The sequence below is a fragment of the Falco cherrug genome, chromosome 18, assembly GCF_023634085.1.
Source record: "Falco cherrug isolate bFalChe1 chromosome 18, bFalChe1.pri, whole genome shotgun sequence".
Taxonomy (NCBI): Eukaryota; Metazoa; Chordata; class Aves; order Falconiformes; family Falconidae; genus Falco; species Falco cherrug.
In genome coordinates this window covers 3,593,392-3,619,868 of record NC_073714.1, presented here as the reverse complement: position 1 = coordinate 3,619,868, position 26,477 = coordinate 3,593,392, and the positions used below count along the sequence as shown (strand labels likewise).

Below are 26,477 nucleotides of genomic sequence, written 5' to 3'. Positions count from 1 at the left end.
CTGCCACCTTCAGCATTGGAAAAACCAAGGCTGGTTCCAGCCATGAGATGGTCCCGGACCTCTGGCATTCTCGGATCAGGGCAGACAATGGAGGAGGGGGGTCAGGGATGAAGACTCCCCCTTGGCTCCGACAGTTTGAGAAGCAGCAGCTCAGTGCATGCAAGCGAGGGAGCCGGGGGATCTCCTACCATCTCCCCACATGTTGCTGGGGGATTTCCAGGCACCCCGGGGTGGGCTCATAGGAAGCTGTGGGAAGGTCTGCTCCAAAGGTCAGCAGGGGCGGAGAGGGGCACGAGAGGAGCTGATGCCATTTACCCCCCTGGGGGATGCTCCCCTCGCTCCCTGCCCGCGGCCCCTGTGGGGCAGAGCCCGGTGCCTCCCCTCCTGCTGCTGTTCGCAGGATGTGGTCTGCGGCGCCTGGGGCAGAGCAACAGCCAGCGCATGGCGTGCAGCGTGCAGCCCCAGCCTGGATCGGGCCCTGGAGCATCCCTGCCTCCCGCAGCCTCCCAGCCCCGGTCAGCCCCTCTCTTCCTCTCTCCCCAGGTGCCTGGGCGATGGAGAACTTTGTGGAGCAGTTTCGGCTGGGCTCTCCGGTGGCCTCAACCCAGTTCCTCACCAAATACCACGAGGATTAGCACCGGCCATCCCCTGCGCAGCTGCCTCCCCTCCCCTGCACCACAGAGCCACCGGACCAGGAGGAAACCCTGGGACTCACCAAGGATGCACCCACCCTTCCACCAGCCCAGATTCAGCAGAAGCCCCAGCCCTTCCACTTCCAAACCTGGGAGGGGGTTTCTCCTTCCCTCCGAGGGTAACACCCCGAGCGGTGTCCCAGCTCGCCCTGGGTGTCCCGGGGAGGATGGCATCACCCTTTTCTCCTCTTTCCACCCCGTTTCTGGCCTGACCCCCAGCATGTCCCACCTGCACCTTGGGGATCTCGAGCTTTAGTACCTGCAGCTTTCAGAATAAAGCACGGATGGAGCACACGGGGCTGTGTGAGCTCCTTGCTGGCAGCGTGTGTGGGGTGATGCTGGGCCAGCACTGGGTGTATCTGGTTGCCCTGGGGTCCGCACCAGCTGCATGGGATAGAGCTGACCCCCTGAAGATGGGGTTGGGTTGCCAACATGACCCTCATGGGATGCCAGGCATGGCCCAACGTCCCCCAGGAGCTCTGGCGTGGGAGCAGGACCACAGTGACCAGCCTGGGGGGTCCCTCGGCGGCAGCAGCACGTAGGGTGGCAGCGTGGGAACCAGGCACTGCCCCGGCCTGACTCGATCCCTGCCCTACCTCTGCCCTCGCTCGCTGCCTCAGCCCGCTTCTCTTGGAAAGCAAAACTGAAATTAAAGCCATAAATCAGAAGAGCTCTGCCTACTGGCCACTTAGCTGGACCTCCCCTTTAATTAGCTCTTTAATTAGGCTTTCATCTAAGACTCGGTTTTCTTGGAGGCTTGGATTCACCCGCCTGCAAGTCCTCCTTGCAGCATGTCCATGGTGGCTCCACTGTGACAAAGCTGATTTTGCCCTGCCGATGGCCAGGGCTGCATCCCGGAACACTTACGGGGAGCAAGACCCCGGGGGGCATTTTGCAGGCAGGGGAAACCGAGGCACGAGGGAACAACTTGCTCATGGCCACGCGGGGAGGTCTAGCATCGTGCTGAGGGGATGGCGATGCTCCTCTTGCTGCATCTCACCCCTGCATCAGTCCCTGGGTCTGTCCCAGAGCAACCTGTTCCTGATGCAGGAGAGAAAACAGGTCTGTGCCATCCTCTTCTTGCTCCCAGCACACGGCTGGCTGCCTTCCCTGGCTTGCTGGCAGCGAGAGCAGCTTTCACTCCCGGCCGGTGGGAGTTACACGTGGCCGGGACTTTCCCTCCCGCAGAAAATGGCTGTTTACCTCGCAGGGGCTGAATCACGTTGGCTGCGTGTCGCGTGGGTCCTGCAAAGCTCTGCCAGCCTCCCCTCCCCATGGGAAGGTGCCGGGGGACAGGCTGCAAGGTGCTAAGGAGGATGCAGGAGCTGGGGGTCCCAGCTGGCCCCAGGCACATGCCGCTGGGTGCAGCTGCAGAACACGGTGGGGAAGGAGAGCAACAAAAAAAGGAAGCTGGGTAACATACCACACACAACCCAGGGAAAAAAATACAAAACACACTGCCTGGCTTGCCATCGGCGCTAAGATTAGCAGCAGAGGAAATGACACTTAGAGATGTCATGGAAGTCAGCTAAAGTTGGATTTCTCCTTCTCTTTTTCTATACTTACCCTCCACAGAGGGTGTAATTGGCCCGTTAGGTTAATGCGGAGGGACTGGTGTAAATGAAAGGTCATGCTTTGTTGACATCCTGCAGTCAAACTATAGTCATCCTTTCCTCCCTGCCTTTAATTCCTTGTGGCTGGTGTGTTTATTTTTGGTGGAACGGGAGAGAAAAGGCAATCGGATGTTTATCCTTCTAGGAAATTATCACCATCGTTCTTGGTTTTAATTTGAGCTGGAGATGAGAGGAGGTAGATGCACGCCGCGTCTCCCTGGTGCGAGCCAGGCTTGCCCTTGCTGGGTGCCGCGAGCCCAAACTGGTCCTCTCCGCATTGTGTCGCTGATGGGGATGGGGATGGAGGATGGAGATGGGGATGGGGATGGGGATGGAGATGGAGAATGGAGATGGGGATGGGGATGGAGGATGGAGATGGGGATGGGGATGGGGATGGAGATGGAGAATGGAGATGGGGATGAGGATGGAGATGGGGATGAGGATGGAGATGGGGATGGGGACGGAATGGGGATGGGGATGAGGATGGCGATGGAGATGGGGATGGGGATAGGGATGGAGAATGGACATGGTGATGGGGATGGTTCAGAGCAGGAATCTGCCCAGGTGACTGCAGCAGGCACTGTGGTGGGACGATCCTTTGCCGGGATGCAGGATGAGGCACCGCTGGTCTTGCACCAGGCGCCCAGGCACAGACAGGGCTGCAGACACCCAGCGTGGCAGGAGCACCAGCCAGCCCGGAGCCACAGACTCTTCACCTGGATGTACACAAGGCCTTCACAGCGTGGAAAATATTAATTGTGGTTTTTTGGTTCCACTTTTTGATAATTTAGAAAGAAAGAAAAAAAAAAAAAGGAGGAAGCCACATACAGTCACTTTGTGCTGGTCCCAACCCCTTTATCTCTCCTTCCATTTGCTCACCATCAGTGCAAGAGAGAAAAGAGAAGCTGAGTCTTTGGCTGCCTAAATGTAGAAAGTTTTGCTTCTAAATCAGTTTGTGATGGAAAGGAAATACGTCACATCCCTGGGGAAGTGGCTGGTTTTCAGCAGCCACAACCCCAGCGCCGAGTGCTGCAATGGAACAGCCCAGCACTGAAATAGCTCCACGCTCTGTTATTGTCACCGATACAATATTTTTTTTCTCTGTCTACGTGTGTCATTTTTAGCATCCAGAGGAAGTTTTATTTGTATTTGTTAGCTCGACTTTCCACTGTCGTGGCTTTTTTACTTTTTCATTTGAAGGTCCAGGAAGGGGGGGAGGAGAAAATAGAGCTGGGTGAGCTCAGGTGTGATGGCTCGATGGGGTGTAGTGTGGTACCCATGGCACTGCTGACCTCTCCACCTGCATCTGCTGGGCATCCCGGTGTCTGTCAGCCTTGCAGAGCCCAAGGGAACTGAAACACCACAAGTCCACGGGAGCACATGGTCCCGGTGATCTGGGGGGGCTGAGGCAGGGTGCTGTGCCCCAGGCGTGGCTGCAGGATGGGGCTAGCCCCGCTTTGCTCTCCCCGGGGATGGGGATGCGAGGTGGGTTTGGATGCTTTCAGCCCATTCCCAGAGCAAACCCAGCGACTTGATGGGATGCCTGAGGAAGAGGAAGACTTGGAATTTAAAAGAATAACAGGGAGTTTGTGAGAATCCAATGTTCTTGGTGAGCAGCAGCAGCTCCCAGCAGCGCATGGGGGGTGGTGTTCCTTTCCAAAACTGGGCTGGAGGCCAAAAGAAGCCTGGGCTAAACATGATCCCTAAGTCAACAGGGTAATAATTACCTATTTTTAATAATTATTGAAATAATTATTCTAATGAGAAAAAGTCTCAGCCCCTGGCTCAAGGGGAGGCAGCCCTGGGTCCCATCCCCTGATGCAGAGCAGGAGGCATCTCCCCTCTGGTGGGATCACCCCGGGAAAGTGCAGATTTAGGGGTAGGTGATATTAAGGAACAGGGACTGGGGGCCACCCCTTGCATCCCTCCGGCCTCGGTGGAACACGGGGACGAGACGAGGATGGCCCAGCTCACCAGGAGTGAAGCGATGCCAGGCAGCAGCTCCCCCTCGCACAGGCACTTGCACAAGAAGAGATTAGCAGGATCAGCTGATGATGATCTAAGCGCATAACTATATCAACCTGTGAATTAATTAATGATATCTCACACTTCATAATGGCTCTATCTGCAGATCTTATGCACTCCTCAAACATTCAGTGAATTAAGCCTTGCTGCATCCCCCAGGAAATAGGTCAGGATTGTTAATCCCCATGTGCTGGTGGGGACGCCGCGGCACGACGCGGGGATAAACAACGCTGCCCGTTTTGGGTGCCAGCGCGGCAGATTTTCCAGGTGAGCTGAGCATCAGCATCCCCGCAGCACTGCGAAGGGACCGGGCTCTGCCGGTGGGATGCTCCAAAGCCCGACGCTGAGCTCCCAGCCCTCAGCCTCGTGCTGTGGCCACACGAAGCCCCCAGCCAGCAGGTCCCCCATGTGCCAATGTTCATGCCTGGGGCTGGGGCTGGCAGTGGGCACACGCACCAGGAGCTGGCTGCTCGGCTTCGCAGGTGGCCACGAGGTGCCAGATGCAGTGGACATCTCCCTGCCGCTCCGTGAGCCGTGCCTCGGCAGCCGGGCGGGCCTGGGAGAGGCAGCCTGGGCTGTGGCAGGAATTTAGGGCTCCTGAAGTAATAGGGGAAGGCAGGCAAGGCAAGGATGGGGCCACGTCCCCACCTCTGTGTGCCGTGCCAGCACCCAGAAAGGGCCAGCAAACAGCAAGGGGCATACAGGCCAGTCCTGGCATGATGGTTTCATTAATTAGCGATAATAATTCATTCTTTTGGGGCCTTCAAAATGCTGCATATCATCAGAGGAGCTTGGCTTGGTGGGACTGTCTGGAAGAGCCCAGTCCCCCTCAATGCCCTCTCAGAGCTTGCTTGGTTTGGGGTCCCGGCCCCCCCATCCTGCTCACTGGGGCTGGCACCATTTGACTGGGCTCTTGCAGCACCCTGGGGTGCAAACGCCGGCTGTTGTTGAGGGCAAGCGGCTGTGCCTGCCTGGCTCTGCCCAGAGACGCTGCCAGACATCCCGGGACACCGCATTCAAGGGATGATGAACAGAGAGAAACCGTGCTGGGGTTTTGTTTCCTCTTTCAGCTCGCTCTCCAGGTCGGTTTGGGCTGGGTTTGTCGGCGTGGAGCTGCGGCAGTGGGAAGCTCACAGCCTCACCCGCTCCACCGGGAGCACGAGCACCTTCAGATGTGGTTTGCCCCAGATGCTCCTCGGTAGGGAAAAAAAAAAAAAAGAAGGGTTGTTGATAGGGTGGTCCTGGCCCACCAGCTTTGCTCCTGCCCAGAAGCAGCCGTCACCCTTGGTGCGTGCCTGGGTGCCCAGTGCTGCCCTGTTTACGCCCGGCTCTCTGCAGGGTGAGGCAGATGCCTCTCGGGGTTTGCATCCAGAGGTGTGGTGGAAGGTGCTGGATGGCTGTGCGGCTCTGCCAGCCTCCCCTGCCTGCACCACGGGGCAGAGGACGGTCTCACCCCACAGCCCCCGGCCGGCTTGTCCTCACTTGTCGGTAGCAACTCTCTTCCCATTCCCTCCTCGCAGCCCTGCAGGTCCTCGGCTAACCTCAGATTTCCTCATTGCTAGGAAATGGCTAATTCCCCCCGGGCTGGTTTCAATGGCTGTGCAGATCCCTCGCCTTTGGCCTCTCACCAGTTTCTCCTTCAGTGGTTAAAGCCCAGCGCCGCAGCCCTGGGGAGCAGCGCTTTCCCAGGCTGCACAGCCTTCGCATTTCGCTAGCCAGGAGGACATCCATCCCTCCCCTCGCACGGCATCCTGAGACGGATACCCCAATGCTGCCAGGCGCCGGATTTGCCCCCTGCTCCGGCTTCCCAGCCCCTGTGCTGCGGCCACGCAAGGTTGAGCCTCTTCTCTGGCATCGCCATGGGATGGGGCAGACTGGGAGAGGCTCTTCCAATGCTTCGGCGCTGGCTGTGCCACGAGCTTCTCTGCCATTAGGGAACCGCTCACGTCTCCAGAGTTGTGTGTCATGGCACAGTTCTCAGAGCTGAAACGCAAGCATCCATTTCCTCTTTTGTTTCTTGGTTTCAAGTTAAAAAAAGCCTTCGTAGTATCTCGCTGCAAACCCCTCACTGGGGCCACAAGCACTGCCCAGTCACTCCAGGGTTCCTGGCCGGGACCAGGCTGCCACGGTTCGTCCTTGTCCCATAACATCAGCCCTGGTGCTGCAGCCCCGTCCATGCCAGCTCTGTGTCCCCATCTCTGCGAGTGGTCCTCTGGCTGGAAAACCCGTTGTTCCCAGCGGTGCTGCTCCCTCGGGACAGCTTTTTTGCTCTGGACCTACTATTTTGTTTTCCTGCTAATCACACTGTCTCCTTATCTCTGGGTCACACTGCGCCAGCCGCCACTGCTATTGTTCCCCTGCTGCGGGCTGGATAATAACAGGAAAGACCTCCGGGCTCACAAACTGAAACCTGTCTCGGACTTAGATGACCCAGAGGTTCCCAGCTCCCCGGCACATACGGCAGCGTGCCCCTCGCCACCGCAAGCTGGAGCCACCCACCGACCCCAGGCCCCGAGAGCAGTGGAAAATTATGGGATGCTCTTCGGGGTGGCAGAGCGCAGCCAGCACATCCTTGCTGCCGCAGCACCGGGGTGATGTGGGGAAGGGGACAGCAGCGGTGGGGGGTCCAGGGGGTGCTGGCAGGGCCTCCCCCCACAGCAGCCTCGGCACCTGATGCTGCTGTGGGTGCTTCCCTGGCCTCCAGCCGGCTCCCAATGCTGCCACCCTCAGGGACCGTCCCCGACCACCCAGTGCCCATTTTTCTGCGCAGGGTGCCCAGGGCTGCCCCCCTGCCCCAGTTTCAGCAGGGTGGGTTTGCAGCCCCCCTCTGCTCCAAAGGGCTCTGCCCCCCACCCCAAGCTTTTCATACTACTGCTGCGCAGGGAGAGGCAGGGCTGGTGCCTCTCTTGCCACGGGGGAAACCGAGGCAGGAAAGGGCCTCCCACAGCCACCCGCAGTGCTCCCGCAGCACCCCACTGCCTGGCTCCCTCCCACAGCCACCCCACGGTCTGGCACATGGGGACCTGCCCCTTGGGACCCACGCAGCCAAGCCTGCAACAACACCCCAGGGCAGCAAGTTCTGCCGGCGGGTCCCTTCGTCCCCCCAAGGAGGAGAGAGAAGGGAGATGTCTGTCTCCTTTGCCATGCATATTTCGGTGCAAGTGTTTCTGAATATTTCCGGAGGAGGAGGGTGTGTAGTTTTCACAGGCAAATCAGGAAAACCAAGGTGAGGCGGGAGACGGTGTTGTGGAAGGACGCAGGCCGTGCCGGGAGGGTGTTGGTCCGGGATCAGGAAGGCTGCCCAGCAGTTTCTCCCTGCTGGAGTTCTCCCAGCCAGAGTTTGGCCAGAAATGAGGATTTCCCACGCCCAACAGCAGTGGACAAAGTCTCGCCTCCTCCAGAAATTACAGATTACCCTGAGTCCCATCCCTGCTGGTGCTGAGCATCTCTCATGTCCAGTCCAGAGAATAAATCACTGTCAATGCAGCATCTTCCACACCTGGGCAGCTGGTGTTTGCCAGAGGGAGCTGACACCCCCAGAACGCCACATCCCACCCGTGCAGCCTCACCGCTTGCAGACAAAACACGGTGGCTTCATCAGATACCTCTGCAACACCCACCCCGTGGCTCAGGCGGCTGAAAGATGCGGGGTTTATTTGTTCCCCCTTCTCCAAGCCACTCGAGAAGAACTTGTGTTGTCGACCATCCAAGCAGCCGCCCACACATATGGCCCTGGTACAGTCATGCCCCGGGGTAGGAGGTAGGTGACCTTTCTGGTCCCCACCAGCCACACTCTGTTTACGACTCTGTGACCTTACCAGCCCCAGATATACATCTACAGCAGATCCAAGGGGCTGGGGAGGAAAGCCTCCACGTTCTGGTAATGTAAGTGCCTCAAGCTTCATGTCTGAGCATCCTCTGCAAGCCGGGACCGGAGGCAGCACCACAGAGGGTCCCGAAAGCCTGAAGCCCACAGCCATGAGCCGTGTGGAGCCTCCCGGAGCTCCTGAGACACAGAACCACATGGTGGGATGGTGATGAGCACCTTGTCGTGTCCCTCGGCCTCCGAGGCTCAGCTCTGTCCAAGCTCAGCTCCCCAGTGAAGTTTAGACACGATTTCAACGGGAATGAGCATCCCATTTGCCTCACCATGAGGCATGAAAACTAGGCCCATCTCCTCCCTATAACTACATTTATGCTGTCATTAATTAGGTGAAAAAACCCTGAATAGTTCCCCTTTTAAAAGCCCCGGTGGTCCCTGGAGAGCTGGCGTGCAGCGTGGCCTCCCGTGGCACAGCCCGGTGCACCTGCAGGGCTCACGGCACATGAATCACCCGGTGAGCGGCAGGACCCGGTCACAAGACCGAGAGGAGTGGGGAGAAATCACCCGTCAGCTGACAGCACCCAAAGGGACGTGGGGTGCCATGGGGGTTTCAGCACACCGTGCATGGGGCTGGGTGCCCATCTCCAGCTCGCAGCATCGCACAGCCCCGAAGGCAGGAGCAGAACTGGGGGGCAGCGGGAGCTGGGGGCTCGCACCGGCAGCTGTGCTTGCTGAGGGGGAACTGCCAGAACTTTCCAAATGTGGGGACTCTGGGGGTTGAACCTGACTGGGACACTTAATGCCAGGGCTTGTCGCATCCTCTGCACAGGCAGGTGGGGAGCACCGAGGTGCAGAGGGATGGAGATGGGTGCCGGCCGGGGCAGACCTCGCCTGCGCTGCCTGGGCATCACAGCATCACTCCCCCCGTTATCTCAGGGGTTAATGAGGCAGCTGGCTCAGGGGCCAAGCTGGAGGCTGGGCAAGGAAAGTTTGAAATGCAGGGGCAATGGTCCTGTGGGATTTGACGAAGGGCCCACAGCCCATCCACACTGCAAAATCACTGATGCCAGCGATGATTATTTACACTACTGAAACACCCCGATCAGGACAGGGTTCGCATGGCCTAAGAGAAAGGCGTGTGGGATGATCAAAATAAGTGAAAGCTCTCAGCCGCAGACTATCCAGACTGAGCTGTAATTTAAAACCTTTCAGAGCATCCCAGGTGAGATTTTTTTTTTAATATTATTTTTTTCTCCCTTTGGGTAAACTACTCTGCTCAGGATGCTCGACCCATTAAACTGAGCTGTAACTAAGCCAGTCCAACCCCCACGCGGCCGTTTTCATGCCAGTCTAAGGCTGCCTGGGTTTATTTTGGCTTAAGGCCGTTCCCCATCAATTGGCATCAAACCATTGCTGGTAAGCGAGACGGTGGCGGTGCAGGATGAGGCCGTTCTCACAGGCTGGGTTTAGCGGTGTGGCTCCCCCCGGCCCAGCCGGGCCCTTATGACTCAGGAGCTTTGAACCAGGTTTAAACCCTCCCGCGAGGGCTGCGGTGCTATCACTGCGCCCAGTTTGGCCAGGGACACCCGCCTTCCTGGTGGGAAGCAGGTGCCACTCAGGTTATGGGGTACGGGTGCATGTTTGCCCACCCTTGGCACTATCATCCCGTGGACCTCGGTGCAAGGGGCAGGTACCCACACAGGTTGGCGTGAGCCAAGTGTGGGGCTGGGATGCACGGTGCTCGTGGGATGCACGGTGCTCGTGGGATGCATGGTGCTCGTGGGATGCATGGCACTCATGGGGATGTGTGGGGATGCCTCTGGTGCTTGTGGGATGCCCACCACTCATGGGGATGTGTGGAGATGCCCGGCATTTGTGGGGATGCTCACTACTTGGGATGTGTGGGGATGCCTCTGGTGCTTGTGGGGATGCACACCACTTGTGGGGATGTGTGGGGATGCCTGGCACTTGTGGAATGCCTGACACTCATGGGATGCCCACCACTCGTGGGCATGTGTGGGGATGCCCGGCATTTGTGGGGATGCTCACTACTTGGGATGTGTGGGGATGCCTCTGGTGCTCGTGGGGATGCTCGCCACTCGTGGGGATGTGTCAGGATGCCTCTGGTGCTCAGGGGGTGCCTGGCACTCGTGGGGATGTGTGGGGATGCCTGGTGCTCGTGGGATGCCTGGCATTTGTGGGATGCCCACCACTTGTGGGCATGAGTGGGGATGCCTCTGGTGCTCGTGGGGATGCCCACCACTTGTGGGCATGAGTGGGGATGCCTCTGGTGCTCGTGGGGATGCCCACCACTTGTGGGCATGTGTGGGGATGCCTCTGGTGCTCGTGGGGATGCCCACCACTTGTGGGCATGTGTGAGGATGCCTCTGGTGGCTCTGGGATGCCTGGCGCCTGTGGGATGCCCACCACTCGTGGGGATGTGTGGGGATGCCCGCCACTTGAGGGGATGCCCACCACTCGTGGGGATGTGTGGGGATGCCTGGCACTCGTGGGGATGCTCCGGCACAGGACAAGGAGCTGAGCCAGTGCCTGCTTGCTCCGGCACAGCGATTCCCAATATCAGCCTCACCCCGCCCCCCCCCCCAGTATAAAATCTCTGGAGAAACTGGGGAGGAGGGGTGATGCCACGCTTGGCAGCCGACGAAGTGCAGGTTTGGGGGGGGGGGGGGTGTCTGCCTGGGGCCGCCGGGGGACCCGTGCCCGTAGCCGTGGGGGGGCACCCGCAGCATCCCCAGCACCGCGGCCGCGCGAAGGCGGCGGAGGCTGGGGGGGGGGGGGGGGCTCGGCGGGACCCCCTCAGCCCACCCCGGCTCAGGGCGGTGCTGCCTGGGGGGTGGTGGCGGCCGGTGGGTCCCCCCCTCCGCGGCCGCCCCGCGCCTCCCCCGGCGCCGGGGGCACCGGAACCGGCGGCCAAAGAAGGCAGCGGGGGCGGGGCCGGATCCGGGCCTTGTATGGCGCTTCCCGTGGCCGCCCCCCGCCCCCCCGCCGCCGCGCTCCCCCGGGCCGCGCCGGGCCACGGGCGGGGGGGCAAACAGGGGGGGTGCAGGGGGAGGGGAGTGCCCTGCAGAGGAGGTGGGGGTGGGTGAGGGCGCAGGGGGGGTGCAAGGGATGGGGGGGCTGTGAAAGATGGGGGTGGGGGCTTCTGATGGAAGTGGGGTCGTGCGATGGACGGGTGTCGTTGCGGTGGGTGAGGGGGTGCGGGGGGTGGGGGGGGGATGTAGTGGGGGGTGGTGTCCTGAAGTGGATATGGGGGGGTCCTGAAGTGCATGGCGGGGTCCTGAAGTGGATGGGGGGGGTCCTGAAGTGAATAGAGCACACGGACCGTCCCCCCCCCCACCCCGCACTCACAAACAGGCCACCGGGGGGGCTTGCTGGCCCCCCCCCCCCGCAGCATCCCCCCCCCCCCCCCGCACCCCAATCCGAGAGGCTGCCGGCACCGCAGGGCCAAAGTCCCCTGGTCCCGCAGCAGCGGCCCCCCCACTCCCCAGCCCCCCCGCCCCCCTCCAGTCCCCCCGCCCCCCTCCCCAGCCGGCAGCCGGTGCCCGGGCCCCTCCAGCTGCAGCTCTCCCGTAGCACGGATTTCACTCCCATTGCAAAGCCGGCCCTGCAGGAATTGGGTAAGTGGAGCTATTGCAACACAGCATTTTTCCATACATTTGCTATATAACTCGGAGGGTTTTAAAGATAGCATCAGTTGGCACACTTAGCACGAAACCACCTAATTACTGACGCCTTGGAAGTGCCAAACTTTTAAGGGGGGGGGGGGAGGTGAGGTTAAAATCACAGGCGACCAACAAGTGTTACCTGTTTTCAAGTATTCAAAGCCCTGCACTGCACGGGACCCGGGCCATGGGGAGGGGGCGGCTGGCTGCAAAGCCACCACTGTCACCACTGGTTGGGAGGGGGGGGCGGAATTTGGGGCTCCTGGAGCTCCAGCGCCTTCCCCGCTGCCCCTCTCCTTCCTTCCCAACTCCTGGCGCGGTGGTTTCCCCCGCACATCTCCCAACCCGCTTCTCCTGGGCTGCGGGATGGGGGTTGTGGCCGGTGCCCCCCCCCCCCCGCCTCCCCCGCCGGCTCCTGCTCGCCGGGGAGCGGAGGGATTGGGGGGAAAACCTGCGGGGAAGAGCCTGGCTCCGAGCATCCCCGGGGGAGGGGCGCAGGGACCGGCAGGGCCGGCGCCGGCTGCCCCCGCTGCGTCCCGGCGGAGCGAGCCGGGCAGGGGGGGCTGCAGCGGCCGCCGGGGGCGGGCACCGGCGGGTGGGGTGTGAGTGCGCAGGGGGAGACCCCCGCCCGGGGGCCGGTGCCCGGTGGAGGGTGACCAGTGCCCGGTGCAAGGTGCGCGGTGCAGGACGCCCGGTGCCCGGTACGGGGTGCCCGCTGCAGATGCCCGGTGGAGGGTGACCACCGGTGCCCGCTGCAAGGTGCCCGGTACGGGGTGCCTGCTGCAGATGCCGAGTGCCCGGTAGAGGGTGACCAGTGCCCGGTGTCCGGTGCAGGACGCCCGGTGCCCTGTGCAGGCTACCCGGTGCAGATGCCCGGTACAGATGCCCGGTGCAGGGCTGAGTGGTGCAGATGCCCGGTACAGATGCCCGGTGCAGGGCTGGCTGGTGCAGATGCCCGGTGGAGATGACCGGTACAGACGCCCGGTGTGGGTGGCCGGTGCCCGGTGCGTTTTGCCCTGTACCCGGTGCAGATGCCCGGTGTAGGGTGCAGATGCCCAGTGCCCGGTGCAGGGTGCCCGGTGCAGATACCCGGTGTCCGGTGCCGGGTGCGGCGTGCCCGATGTTCGGCGCCCGGTGCAGGGTGCCCGGTGCAGATACCCGGTGTCCGGTGCAGATGCCTGGTGCCCGGTGCAGGGTGCAGATGCCGGTGCCCGGTGCCCGGTGCAGATGCCCGGTGCCCGGTACCTCGCTCCCCGGTGCCCGGCCCCGCGCGCGCCGGCCCCGCTTCCTGCTTTCTAATGTTCCATTGTGCGGAGCTTCCATTGTGACGTCTCGGCCTCGGCTCGGCTTTGTCTGTCCATATATGGGCAGCTACGTCACGGAGCGCTCCCGCCGCCCGGATAAATGGGCTGCGGAGTCCCCGGCGGAGCAGTCGGGCGGCAGCGAGGGAACCTGCGAGCGGAGCCGAGCGCGGGAGGGAGCGGGGACGGGGAGCGGGGACGGGGACGGGGACGGGGAGCGGGAGCGAGCGAGAGAGAGGAGGGGTTAAATCCTCCCACCCGCTTCTACAACCACATCTGCCAGCCAGATCGCCCCCTCCCCCTCGAGGAAACACCACCAGAGACCCACGGAGGACCGCACCCCCCCCCGCGCCCCCTCCTCCGCGGCCACCCCCGGCTCCCCCCCCCCCCTCCTCCTCCTCCTCCTCCTCCCCGGCCCCCCCCCCCGCCCCCGCCCCAACTTTTTCTCTTGCATGATTTCCCTCGCACGGATTTGCCACTCGGATGTTGTTTCCTCGGGAGCTGAGCTCGGAGCCACGTTGAACCAGCCTTTTCCTCCAGTGCTATGACAGGCAAACTACTGGAGAAGCTGCCGGGGACCATGAACACTTTGATGAACCAATTGCCTGACAATCTGTACCCAGAGGAGATCCCCAACTCTTTGAATATCTTCTCCAGCAGCAGCGACTCGGTGGCTCACTACAACCAGATGGCTGCAGGTAAGGGGGGGGGGGGAGAAGAAAATGGGGAGAAGGGGGGGGGGGGGTTGGTGGGAGCCGGTGGGGCGAGGAGGAGGACGCTGTGGGTAGGGTGTCATGGAGCCTCGGAGGGAAGGGAAGCGCTGGGGCTGGGGAGCGTCCCCCCCCCCGCACCCACCCACCCCTTTCCTCGCCGTGTCTCCGCGCGATCGCTGCAGGGCTCCGCCGAGCGTTGCTGCCGAGCCGCCGCCGCAGGTACGGGGACGGCGGCCGGGCTGCGTGGGGAGGGGGACACGGGTGGGGTGGGAGGATGTGTGTGTTTGGGGGGGGGGGGGGTTCGATAAGCGGCTGGGCCCCCCGTAGCGCGGAGGGGCCGCCCGCCCGCCCCGGGATCCGCGCGGTGCGGAGGCGCCGCGGACGCGCGTGGCCGTGGCCGCCCCCCCCCAGCCCGCAGCGGCGGCGGCAGCGTGGGCTCCCCGGGACGCGGCGGCGACTTCCCGGGAGCGCGGGGCTTGGGGAGGGGGGGACGACACGGCCGGCGACATGGGGGGCACAGGTGAGCGCCGAGGGCGGGGGGGGTGTCTCCCCGCGTGTCCCTGCTCCCACCCGGAGCCTCGCCAGGCTAAACCCGCCCCCCCCCCCCCCCCCCCCCCCCCGCCGCCGTGTTTCTCCTCGCCGGGGCTCGGCGCAGCGAAGCAGCGAGTCGGTAACGGCGTCGGCGGCCGCAGCCGGCTCCGCGGAGTGCCCAGCGCTGCCGGGGGCTGGACGGGGAGGAAGCCTACCTGTAGCCGCAGGTACCTCCTTCCTCCGGCCCCACCGGCGGGGCGGCGGCGCTGTGTGTCCCCGGCCCCCCCCCCCGGGGACAGCCGCGGGGGCGGCAGCCCGGCCCCGCACCGCCGGGACCCTCGGCAGCCAGCGCCGCAGTACGCGGAGAGCAGAGCGGGGCGGGGGGGGAGGACGCAGCGAGGGGTAGGAGGGAGCGGGGCGGGGGGCCCCGGAGCATCCCCGGTGCATCCCCGGGACCCCCGCCCGGGGCGGCGTAGCCCTCCCGGCTCACCCTGCCCTGCTTCTCTCGCACTTTGCAGATAATGTTATGGACATTGGCTTAGCGAACGAAAAGGCCGGCCAGGAACTGTCATCCTATTCGGGCACTTTTCAACCGGCCCCGGGCAACAAGACTGTCACCTACCTGGGGAAATTCGCTTTCGACTCGCCCTCCAACTGGTGCCAGGACAACATCATCAGCCTGATGAGCGCGGGCATCCTGGGGGTACCACCGTCCTCGGGTGCGCTCACCAGCACGCAGAGCTCAGCGGGCAGCATGGGCCCGCCGCAGGGCGAGGTGGACCAGATGTACCCCGCGCTGCCACCCTACTCCTCCTGCAGTGACCTCTACCCAGAGCCCGTCTCCTTCCACGACCCCCAGAGCAACCCCGGCCTCACCTACTCCCCCCAGGATTACCAGGCGGCCAAGCCCGCCTTGGACAGCAACCTCTTCCCCATGATCCCAGACTATAACCTCTACCACCATCCCAATGACATGGGCACCATCACGGAGCACAAACCTTTCCAGAGCTTGGACCCCATCCGCGTCAACCCGCCCCCCATCACCCCACTGGAGACCATCAAGGCCTTCAAGGACAAGCAGATCCACCCGGGTTTCGGGGGGCTGCCGCAGCCGCCGCTCACCCTCAAGCCCATCCGACCCCGCAAGTATCCCAACCGGCCCAGCAAGACGCCACTCCACGAGCGGCCCCACGCCTGCCCTGCCGAGGGTTGTGACCGCCGCTTCTCCCGCTCCGACGAGCTCACCCGCCATCTCCGCATCCACACAGGCCACAAGCCCTTCCAGTGCCGCATCTGCATGCGGAGCTTCAGCCGCAGCGACCACCTCACCACCCACATCCGCACCCACACCGGCGAGAAACCCTTTGCCTGCGAGTTCTGTGGCCGCAAGTTCGCCCGCTCCGACGAGCGCAAGCGGCACGCCAAGATCCACCTCAAGCAGAAGGAGAAGAAGGCCGAGAAGGGTTCGGCCGGGCAGCCCCCCACCGCACCCCCTGCCGCTGCTGCCGCCGCCGCCACCTCACCACCCGTTGCCCTCGCCCCTGCCGTCACCACGTGCGCTTGAGGGACCATGGGGAGCGGCGCAGTGGCACCCCTTCTCCCCTGCCCTCCGCACCGCTCTGGGGGGGGGTCCTGGGGTGGCCTTGCCCCCTGGGTTCAGGATGCCGGGGGTTGTGCTCCATGGGCTCCACTCTGCCCGCACCTGGATTGACCGGGTCCAGGCTGCCCGCACCTGGATCCTGCCTGCACTTGGATCGACAGGACCCGCACTGCCTGGACCCAGGCTGCCTGCACCCGCACTGCGCGCACCCGGATTGCCAGCATCCTGGCTGCCTGTACCTGCACCGCCCGGGTCCCGGCTGCCTGTACCTGCCCGGCTGCCCGCACCGCCCGGGTCCCTGCTGCCCGCACCCGCACTGCCCGGACCCGGCTCCCCACCGCCCGGATCCCTGCTGCCTGCACCCGGATTACGCGTACTGCCCGGATCCTGCCTGCCCGGATCCGGATTCCCCGGATCCGGCTCTCCCGGCTCCAGCACGGCCCGGATCCCAGCTGCCTGGACCCGGCTGCCCGCACCCCGCTGCCCGCGTCCCGCATCTCCCGGCTCCAGCCTGCCCGCACCCAGCTTGGCCTGGATCTGGGCTGCCCGGGTTCCAGATCGCGGGGATCCCGGCTGACCTGGATCGCCAGGCACTTGGATCCCACCTGCCCGGGCTCCCCAGTGGCTGGGCTGCCCAGGATCGGGCCGTCTTGGATCCCACCTGCCCGGGCTCCCCAGTGGCTGGGCTGCCCAGGATCGGGCCCTCCTGGATCCCACCCACCCGGGCTCCCCGGGGGCTTGGGGTCCCCAGGATCGGGCCCTCCTGGATCCCACCCGCTTGGGCTCCCCGGGGGCTTGGGGTCCCCAGGATCGGGCCCTCCTGGATCCCACCCGCTTGGGCTCCCCGGGGGCTTGGGGTCCCCAGGATCGGGCCCTCCTGGATCCCACCCTCCCGGCTCCCCGGGACTGGGCTCGCCTGGATCCGGTCCGTCCGGGTGGGGCTGGCTGGCTGGAGCCGACCCGCCTGGGCTTGGATCCAGCCCCCTTTGCCCCCCCCGCGCCCCCCCCCCCCCCCCCCCCCAGCACCGGCTCCCCGCGGCGGAGGTAAGCGGGGTCGGGCCCCCCGGCCGGGCTGGCGGGGCGGGGGGCGGCTCTGCGGGTCCTCCGCAACTTCGGGGGGCGGCGGGGAGCGATGTCCCGGCAGCAGCTTTCGGGTTTGTTGGTGGTTTTTTTGTTGTTTTTTTTTTTCTTTCCCCCTTTTTTTTTTTTCCCAGCAGAAGGGAAATTCTTTACAGAAATGCAGAAAAAAAAAAGCAGTATTTTGCTGAATACTTTTTATAATGTGAGATATTTTTATTTTATTTTATTTGGTCACTTTAAAACAACCAACCAGCTATGGAGGAGAAAAATCAATTAGTCCTCTATTTTATTTTATTTTTTTTTCTTTCTCCTTCTGGTATGTGCATGTCATTGCATGACTGCTCTGATTTTTTTCTTCTTTTGTTTTAATAAAACTGTGCTCAGACATTTAAGCTAAACTAAGCAAAAATAATAATGACTTAAAAAAAAAAATCTTTGTTGCCAAAAGGTCGTGCTATCCAGGTTTGATGTCTGCATGTGAAAAAAAAAAAAAAAACACATTAAAAACGTACAAAAAATAAAGAGAAGAGAAAGAATGCAGTCTAATTTATGTGAACCGAAAGGAACAAAAAAACCCACAATCAGGTTTAACCACACAAACCTAAGGGAATGATATTTTTTGAAAGACTTTTGTATAAAGTTGAGTACTTAGAGAAAAAAAAATCATACCAGATGTAATATATTTTGTGGATGTTTTTATTTCTTGGATTTATAGTACCTTATACTAAGGTTAAAAAAAAATAATTATGCTTGATATTGTGAAAAGGTGATAATTTTCACACACATTTCATTTGCTCATTTGTCATGTTGTAATGCAAATATGATAGTTAATGCATACAGCATTTTTAAGGGAAAAAATCAGAAATATTGAACTGATGTATTGTTGTACCATTTGCACTGTGAGCAAATGCTAATGCAGTAAATATATTGTGTTTGCTGACAATCAAAATCTGTAGTAAATATCTTTATTTTACCTTGCTTAAAAAGAAGATCTATATTGGTTTGGAAAAAAAAGAAAAAAAAGTCTCTAATATGTAAGGGGGATGTTAAAGTGGCTTGAAATGTGTAGGACGGTGGGTGCTGTGCCTCATTACGGGCGACTTTGAAACCTGTTTGTACATTTTTTTTCTAGTGTTGTATTTTTTGAAAAAAAAAATTTTTTTTTGTATGATTTTTTTTTTTTTAAATAACCCAACCTTTTCTCAGCCCCCCTCTCCTTCAGTTCTGTTCACAGGACGGCGTGGCGAGACCAGCTGGCCAGGACGCTTGGGTGACCCCGAAGGTGACCGGCTCCGTCCTTGCGTCCCCCCTCCCTTTTCCCGGCTGCACGGGGACAGGGTGCGTTCTGCAGCCCCCCAAAACAACCGCGTCCTTGGTTTGTCCTTGACCTTGCGTCTTATTTTTCCCCGCTCGTGCCACCGCCGCCACCTTGACCCCGTCACCATTTTGCCGGCGGCTTTCGCCGGGTTGCATCTGTCGGATAACAGTGGGCAAAAGAGGATCGCGCCGCTTCAGCCGGTAATGCCTCCGCGCCTTTCGCCGGCCAAATCGCCCCAGGTACAGAGCAGAGAGGGGATTTTTGCTGGGCTGGGTCGCTCGGGTTAAAAATAACCCACCGGGATTCGGAGCTGGTGCTCGTACAGGCACGAGGGGCGGGTGGGAGAAGGAGCAGGACGAAGCGCTCGGGTGTTGGGAGCTGGCGTGCGTCTGGTGGCCTGTGATGGTTCAATCCTTCCCCAGCGATGGGCTCTCCTGGAGCTGGCGGTGGGCTGGAGTGTGCTGAGGGTCTGGGGTCCCATGGTCCACGTGGCGTTGGAGCTTCCCCTTTCCCCAGGGCTCGCCAGCAGTGCTGGCAGCCGGCGTTGGCACCGCGGTCTTCCCTGGCATTCCCGGGGCGTGGAGGCACTGGCACCCGCCGTCAAATTTCCTGCTTTTTGATTTGCATCCGCAGCTGGGCCCCGGAGGAGCTGCTGGTCCTGCCAGGCCAGGCCAGCTCTGCCCATCCCTGGGGTTTTGCCGAGCTCTCTGGCTCGGAGAGGCTTTAATTTGAGGGAGAAGCCGGGGGCCGGGGGGGCCGCCCCGTGACTGAGGGCCAGGCAGCAATGGCATGGCCTGGCATTGGGGGAATCACTTTGGAGCCCACGGGGGACGCGCAGGGTGGGCTCCCACCGGGATTCCCACCTGGTTGAGCTTTTGGTGACCATTAAGATGAGGCTGGATCGGCTGCTGGATCCAGTGTGGGGCCAGAGGGGCAGTGGGGGCTGCCCACCCCTCAGCGCTCCAGGCATCTCTGAGGTCCCGCAGTGGCCAGGGGCTGGATGCCAGTTCTGGAGCCGCCAGTCCCCGCAGTGTCCCCTGGCGTGGCTTGGACAAGCTGAGGTGGATGGATGGGAGCCGGAGTCGCCATGCACCCAGCCGACGGCACGGGGAGAGCCACCGTGACCCCTGGCATCACCTGAGGGTGCTGCGGTGGAGCTTGCATCCACCTCCACCGGCGCCTTGTGCTGGAAGATGTTGGAGATGCCGGGCATGGGCAGGCGGTGGTGTGGCAAAGGCTGCCAGGAGATGCCACACCACCATCACCACACCACGGCCAGGAGCCACCCAAGGTTTCTCCAACACTTTGGGCTCCTTCGCTGTGGGCGAGGAGGAGGAGGAGGGATGGCACCCACCGAGCCTCGACGGGGTGTTGTGGCTCCAGCACTGGGCTGGGGACCCGCTCTGCCATTGGGGTGCAGGCGTCCTGCTGGGCAGGACCCCCCTCTGCATGGAGCAGGAAGGTGAGGAGCACCCTTGGGTGGCAAAACGCGTGGAGTGCGTGCAGCACCTTGCACAAAAATGTTGGTTGCTACGGAAACACGGCACTTGCCATCCCCATTCTGGGCGATCTGTGTTCTGGGGAGGAGGGAAGGGCTTGCCAGTCACGTACCAGCTCAACACAACTTGCTGCCTTTCCCTTCTCGACGGCAGCTCTGGGTTCCGGAGGAGGCCACCAACACCTCGCTGCTCTCCGCTGAGGGTCTTCGGGGCTTGGCAAGCTGTTGTTGAAAGCCAAGAGCTCACCACGGGATGGGATTTGCTTCCGAGGAGGAGCACCAAGAGCTGAGACCCCATCACTGGGGTCGGGAGCGACGAGGACCTGCAGCCAGCAGCTCCTGGTTTGCAGCTGGTGGATCTCCATGCCACAGGTGTTGGTGGGATCCCTCCCCGATCTTCACAGCCTCGCCCGCTGCCCCAGTGAGAAACTTCTGCAGAAGGTCTGGATGGTTTCTGGATCACCCGATCCCTCATCTCCTGCTCTGTGCTGGTGCCGTGCGGATCCACCCTGCCTTCCTCCCTGTTCCTGGCCAGGGTGGCAGCTCCAGCTTCTGCTCCTGGCAGAGCGTTTTGGAGGAAGGACTCAAAATTCATGACAGCACGTGGGGCAGAGCCTCCAGGGAAGATGCTTCCCGAGCCCCGTGGCCATCAAGATGCCCAGGTGCCAGGACCTGCTCATCCCAGCTCTGCCTCCCACCCTTCCCGGCCGTGTCCCCTCCACCCCGAGGTGCTGGTGGGGGGACGGTGGCTGGGAGCAGCAGCATGTCCCAGCAAGGAGTGGCAACCACCGGCAAACCACGGGCACCAGCCTTGCTCCGTCCTTCTTCTTCCTCCCCACGCCTCTGCTGGGGACGTGGCGGGGTCCCCCATGCTGCCCCCCCTCAGGGTTTGCTCTGACACCCCAAAACTGATGCCACTGTGCCACCTCGCAACCCCCTGGCTGCCTCTCTGCATCCCGGCACAAAACCGGTGCGTGGGGGCTGTACCCCCCTGCCCCCCGCCCATGGTTTGCCCCCCCCACTTTGCTCCTTTTCGGTTAATCCCCTGTCCTCACTGGTGTCGGTAACACCTTCCCAGTTTAGCATCATCCTCCCTGGCTGTAATTACCGCGCTGTTTACCTCCACCTGCTAATTGATAAAGCCACCCTTGGCGCCGGTCCTGGGCCTCCTCCCCTTGGCCCCGTGCGGTGGCACGTGCTGTCACCAGCCTGGTGACACCGGGACCAAGCCGACTCCCCCTCGGTGGCAATGGGGGTCCGAAGGAACCCAGTGCTCAGGGAGGGGGGCGTTTGCTTCATCCCACCACCCCCAGGGTCACCGCAGGGCTGGTGGTGGCTGCTGGGGACAGTGCTGAGGATGGGGGGGTGGTGGGGGTGGTGGTTTGTCACCAAAACGGCTTTGCTGCCCTACCTGCCCAGCCTCCCGGAGTCAAGTTTGCGGGGGTCTCCCCAAATCTGGGTGCTCCTGCCCTTCCAAATGTGCTGCATGTCCCTGCTGCCCTCCCCCTGGATCTCATGGCTGGGGCACCCCCAACCCTCGTCCACCCCAGGGTGCTCCCAGGTACCCCACCCTCATGCCTTTGCCCACCCCAGGGATGCTCCCAGGCATCTCCTCCCTGCACCCCTCGCCCATCCCAGGGGGGTCCTGGGCATGCCTCACCCACCCCAGGGTGCCCCTGGACATCCCCTCCCTGCACCCTTGCCCACCCCAGGGGGCTCCTGGGCATGCCTCACCCACGCCAGGGTGCCCCTGGACATCCCCTCCCTGCACCCTTGCCCACCCCAGGGGGCTCCTGGGCATGCCTCACCCACGCCAGGGTGCCCCTGGACATCCCCTCCCTGCACCCTTGCCCACCCCAGGGGGCTCCTGGGCATGCCTCACCCACCCCAGGGTGCCCCTGGACATCCCCTCCCTGCACCCTTGCCCACCCCAGGGGGCTCCTGGGCATGCCTCACCCACGCCAGGGTGCCCCTGGACATCCCCTCCCTGCACCCTTGCCCAACCTAGGGTGCTGCTGTTCCCCTCGCCCACCCAGGGTGCTCCCAGGCCCCCCACGCTCAAGCCCTTGCCCACCCCCGGGACCCCCTGCCCCCCCCCCCCCCCCCCAGGGATGCTTCTAGGCATCCCCTCCCTGCATCCTCACCCACCCCAAGCACACCCGGCCCCTGCCCACCCCCCACCCACCCCGGTTTTGGGGGGCCGCGGTGGTTTTGCTCCAACGCCCGCCCCGTTTGCAGCGTTTGCACCCCGAGCGGGGGATTTGAAGGGGGTCCCTCCCCGCTCTCCCCGCCGCACAGAGCTGCGCGCCCCCTGCCCTGCCCCGTGACGTCACGCCCCTCCCCGACGTCACCCCGGCGCGGCACGCGGCGGGCTAACGCTCCTCCCGCCCGGCGGCGGCGCTGCCGGAAGGGGCGGGGCGGAGGCGGCGGCACTTCCGGGAGCGGCGCGGGGCGGCGGGGGACCATGAGCTGGTGAGTGCGGGACCCCGGGGCCCGGCCGCGCCGTGCCCCGCTCCGCCCTGCCCCGCCGCCACGGGGCCCCCGGCCACGGCTGGGGCTCGCCGCCACCCCGCGGCCGACACGGTGAGGCCTGCTGCGGTGCTCGGCCCGCCAGGCCTCGGCTCCTCATCGCGGCCGCCGCCGGGGCTGGCGGCCTGGGGGGGCCTCTGGTGCTGGCTCGGAGGGGTCCCCCGGGGCTGGCGGCTTGGGGAGCCCTCCCGGGGCAGGCCCTGAGGGGATCCCCGGTCATGCTGGCCCTGAGGGGGGTCCTCCAGTGCTGGTCCGGCAGAGGTCCCCCGGTTCTGGTTCTGAGGGGATCTACGGAGCTGGTGGCCTGGGCGGTCCCCCCCCCCCCCCCCCCGCCGCGCTGGCCCTGAGGGGTGTCGTGTGTCGTCCCCCCCCCCCAGCGCTGGCCCTGAGGGGTGTCGTGTGTCGTCGTCGTCCCCAGCGCTGGCCCTGAGGGGTGTCGTGTGTCGTCCCCCCCCAGCGCTGGCTCTGAGGGGTGTCTCCCCTGGGCTGCTGGCCTGGGGAGCCCTCCCGGGGCAAGCCCTGAGTGGTCCCCGGAGCTGGCAGCCTGGGGTCTCCCCAGTGCTGGCCCTGAGGGGGTCCCCCTTGGGCTGGCGGCCTGGGGGGTCTCTCCAGGGCTGGCCCAGCAGGGGTCTGTGGTGCTGGTTCTGAGGGGGTCTATGAGGGTAGTGGCCTGGAGTGTCCCCCCTGGGGCTGGCCCTGAGAAGGTCCCTGGGGCTAGAGGCCTGGGGCTGGGGGCCTGGGGGCGTCTCCCCCAGAACTGGCCCTGAGAGGGGTCCCTGGCGCTGGCCCAGTGGGGTCCTCGGTGTAGCTGCCTCGAAACTGTGTCTGTGGGCATGCATATGGTATACGGATTCTGATGGATGTGCCCCTGGAAAGCCCCTTGTCTGTGCCCCCCAGCAGCAGCTGCCTGTCCCTCCCGAGGCCACAGCGGGCCTGGCCCCCTTCCTGGGTAAGGGGGAGCACAGGCCGAGCCCCTTGGCCCCCCCAACCCTCCCACCTCCCCACAGCAGGGCTCGCCACCCCATGCCCAGGCACTGCTGTGGGGAGACAGGGGGGTCCCCAAAAATCCCCAGCAGCTCTGTGAGTCTGAAACGCTGTAAACTCACCTTCAACTCCATTAAAAAAAGCTTTTGCCATTAAAAAAAAAATAAAAAATCCCACGTGTGTTTGAATCAGACATGTGAAGGGCTCAGTTCGGCTACCACGGTGCGTTTGGCATGCTGCTTCTGCGCATCTCCCCGCCACTTCTTTAAACTAATTATAGCAGAATTTAATCTTGGCTGCTGCGTGTGATTTCTCATCCTGGGTAGCGATTTAGAGCCAGTGCCATCATGAGAGGTGAAGGATGGGATGGTTAAAGGAGAAAAAGGCCCTTGCCTGGCGCTCTCAGGTTGAGTTTGTCAGGGCAGGCACATGGTGAAAATTGAAGATTTTTTTGTTTGGGCTGGGAGTGGGGGAAGTCGTGGTCTGGAAACATACTTTGAGAATATAATGATGCACACGCAGGTACCTATTAAAATGGGGCCTTTTGGTTAAAAATACACACTTATTCACTGGGTTCATTTTTGTTCCGCTTTACTCATCTTGGAGCAGCCATGATTATAGGCGGCGTCAGTTAACAAGGGTCTCGCAGCCGCCTTTTGCCCAGGCTGCCCTCCTGAGCTCTGTGGGTAGCATGGCCTGGGGGCTGCGTTTAGCAAGCTCTGGCTGGTGGAAGACACCTGCTCCCCTTTCCTGGTCTGGGAGGAGCTCCAGAGTTGAAAACATAAGAGAGGAATATTCCCTTCACATGATGGATGTGGAATAATTGGGGTGCAGAGCGGCACCGCTTCCCCTCTGTGCTTTCCAGTGTCCAGCCAGCCGTGCTGTTCCCCAGGGACCTCGCCTGGGGACTGTAGCTTATGGCGCCTGGTGGCTTCCCTACAATACACGTGGCTTTTGCTGAGAGATCGGGTGTTTTCGCCTTTTGCTGGGGAGGAATAAAAGGTCATTGCTGAAAGGAGGGGGACACTCGGGACTCCACTGCAATCTGAGTCTCCTCTTTCTTCTCCAGCAGCGTCAGTCCTTTGGTGTGTCGTGGCTCTGCTTACGCGCGAACGCGAGGGGCTCGGACCCCGCCAGGCTTCAGCAGCGTGTCAGAGGCACAATCGCTCTCAGTTCGGCCTCGCTGGCCGGCCGGCCCTGCCAACCCTCCTGGCAGATAATTCCCGCAGCCACCCGCCCTGGATGAATCGCCCCATTCATGGGGGGGGCCTGGAGTTCAGCGCCCGGCTGGCAGGGCCGGGCTTGGCGTGACGTCCACTTCGCCGACGCAGCGAGGGGTTACGCTCCCGCCGGCAGCGGTAACAAATGCCGGCGTGCGTGCTGGGGAGGGGGAACCGATTGTGCTGGGGTCATGCCCTGCTCCTCAAATGTCAGAGGAAAACATGTCCGGCCACAATGCCGCAGCTCTGCCAGCCCCAATGCCGCTGCTCTGCTGGCCCCACAGAGGGAGCGAGCTTTGTCCCAGCCCAGCGAGGCGGGAGGCTGCTTTGTGCGGCACAGTGTGTTTGCTTAGTTTGCACGTGCATCCCTCTCCGGCAACGGGCACCGTTAGACCCAGAGCAGCATTGATTAAAACCTCTGTTTTTGCAGGGGTCGGCTGTTGCAGCTGATCAAGCGGATGGAGCTTCATCCTCAGCTCTGTCCTGCAGGTCACGCTGAGGAAGCAGCACGTAACTCTGCCTCCAGTTTTGCTTCTGCACGTTTGTTACCTTAATTTTTTTCCAAAGGCCTGTGAGAGATCCCAGCAGCTGGAAGGGCAAAGAAGCTGTTTGCAAGCGGGATGGTTGATGCCTTGTTGAATTGCGTGTGGTTAATCCTTTGCTTTCCCTCGCTCTTTGCGAGTGCTTGGTGGCTTGGGGGTTTCTGCGCTGCATCGGGACTGGGAACAGCAGTGCCCGATGTACTAACACAGGAAAACTTTGCTCCAGAGAGTACAGAGTAACCTGCTGGTGACAGAGGCTGGGTTAAACCCCCAAATTCCTGACTCCTGCACCTAGGCAACTAGGCAGTGCTGTCTTTCTAGGCTAAGCTTTATTTAGAGCAGGAGTAGGCTTGTTTTGGGAAACAGCCTTGCATGGACAGATGAGATGTTTTCTAAATCTTGGCAGAGCTTGGTGGCTTCCTTTAGGCTTTTGCACTGTGGATTGGGGTCTGTTGAACGCATTCATAGTCCCCTCTTCCTCACCGCTCACCTGCGGCCTTGTGTTTTGGAGAAGGGAGGGGAAAATACGCCAGCAACTACCTTGGCGGTCACTCGCTTTAGAAAATAAAAAGAGAAACAGAGCTTTTCTTGTATCATCACCCTCAATTGCCACAAGCGTCTCATTTGTGGCCACCTAAAGGATTTTATTAAGGTTCGTGGAACCCTGTAAAGCCAAATTTTGTTGCAGCTCATAACCAGACTCCCAAATACCTCCTCTTTTGGTTTCCCAGCTCCTACAGGTGATTTTGCAAACGGGAAGGGGGTTTTAGTAGCGTGACAGCTCAATATCTGAATGCTGCCTCTCGGCACCGCTGCAACAGCTGGTATTTACTGGGAGAAAAAATATGTTAAGCAAATGTTGACAGTGAGGCAGTGCGAAGCACGTGTTTTCATGTTGCAGTGCAGCGTATTATTGGTCTGCAAGGGGGTTGCCGTTGCCGGACTGCTAAACCATATGCCTCTTGGCAGGGAGCTCTTGCTAAGTGGACTAAGGAGCTGGCATTGATTTGAAGTCGGGAGTGGAAATGTGTGGTTATGCGATATTTAACTCCCCAGATCTTTACCAGACGCAATCTAGAGTTAAGGTGAATGTGTTCTCTGAAATATTTGGGGATGGAGGTGAGGAAGAGGAGCTGTCTGCCTGGGAAAGGGTGGTTGAATGGGTGGATTTATGCCTGCTAGCAAGGGGAGAGGAGAGCGCGGGGAGGTGGCAGGCATAGCCGGGTTGTAGCGTAAGAGTGTTGGTTATTCATTTTGGTTTCCATGTTTTGGAGCTGCGCTGTGGCCACGTTGGGCAGGTGCGATGCAAACACAGACCAAGGCGC

At 61.7% G+C, this 26,477-nt stretch overlaps 4 protein-coding genes across 19 annotated transcripts in view; 3 read left to right on the top strand and 1 right to left on the bottom strand.

Annotated features, from left to right (window-relative positions):
• The window catches only part of PEBP4 (phosphatidylethanolamine binding protein 4), a 79,980-nt gene extending 78,994 nt beyond the window's left edge, over positions 1–986 (top strand). For all 13 annotated transcript variants that reach the window (XM_027803727.2, XM_027803725.2, XM_055696403.1 and 10 more), the window contains one exon: positions 544–986. In XM_027803727.2, the coding sequence (XP_027659528.1) occupies positions 544–635 (92 nt within the window). In that variant the 3' untranslated portion in view covers positions 636–986. The remainder of the gene's footprint in view (positions 1–543) is intronic.
• Positions 987–13,568: 12,582 nt separating this feature from the next.
• Positions 13,569–17,339, top strand: EGR3 (early growth response 3). Of its 3 annotated transcripts, XM_055696114.1 has the most exons (3): positions 13,706–13,835; positions 14,033–14,069; positions 14,900–17,339. In XM_055696114.1, the coding sequence occupies exon 3, from the start codon at positions 14,908–14,910 to the stop codon at positions 15,943–15,945; it is 1,038 nt and encodes a 345-aa protein (XP_055552089.1). In that variant the 5' UTR covers positions 13,706–13,835; positions 14,033–14,069; positions 14,900–14,907; the 3' UTR covers positions 15,946–17,339. The 3 variants fall into 3 exon arrangements, with proteins under 3 accessions (XP_005438162.2, XP_055552089.1, XP_055552090.1); XM_005438105.3 differs by lacking the exon at positions 14,033–14,069 and having other exon boundaries at positions 13,569–13,835; XM_055696115.1 differs by lacking the exons at positions 13,706–13,835; positions 14,033–14,069 and adding an exon at positions 14,475–14,608.
• Positions 17,340–18,363: 1,024 nt separating this feature from the next.
• LOC129734164 (uncharacterized) lies at positions 18,364–21,991 on the bottom strand. Its single transcript, XM_055696117.1, has one exon. The coding sequence runs from the start codon at positions 19,590–19,592 to the stop codon at positions 18,663–18,665; it is 930 nt and encodes a 309-aa protein (XP_055552092.1). The 5' UTR covers positions 19,593–21,991; the 3' UTR covers positions 18,364–18,662.
• A 264-nt stretch (positions 21,992–22,255) lies between these two features.
• The window catches only part of BIN3 (bridging integrator 3), a 43,683-nt gene continuing 39,461 nt past the window's right edge, over positions 22,256–26,477 (top strand). The window contains exon 1 of one of the 2 annotated variants that reach the window (XM_055696119.1): positions 22,256–22,349. In XM_055696119.1, coding sequence (XP_055552094.1) covers positions 22,342–22,349 — 8 coding nt within the window. In that variant the 5' untranslated portion in view covers positions 22,256–22,341. The remainder of the gene's footprint in view (positions 22,350–26,477) is intronic. The other variant, XM_055696118.1, reaches the window with a different exon arrangement.

Bases quoted from the DNA above. Each gene is read 5' to 3' on its own strand.
- EGR3 (XM_005438105.3), top strand. From the start codon at position 13,682: ATGACAGGCAAACTACTGGAGAAGCTGCCGGGGACCATGAACACTTTG. The intron at 13,836-14,899 runs GTAAGGGGGGGG...CGCACTTTGCAG, and splicing joins CTACAACCAGATGGCTGCAG to ATAATGTTATGGACATTGGC.
- LOC129734164 (XM_055696117.1), bottom strand. From the start codon at position 19,592: ATGCCCGGCATCTCCAACATCTTCCAGCACAAGGCGCCGGTGGAGGTG.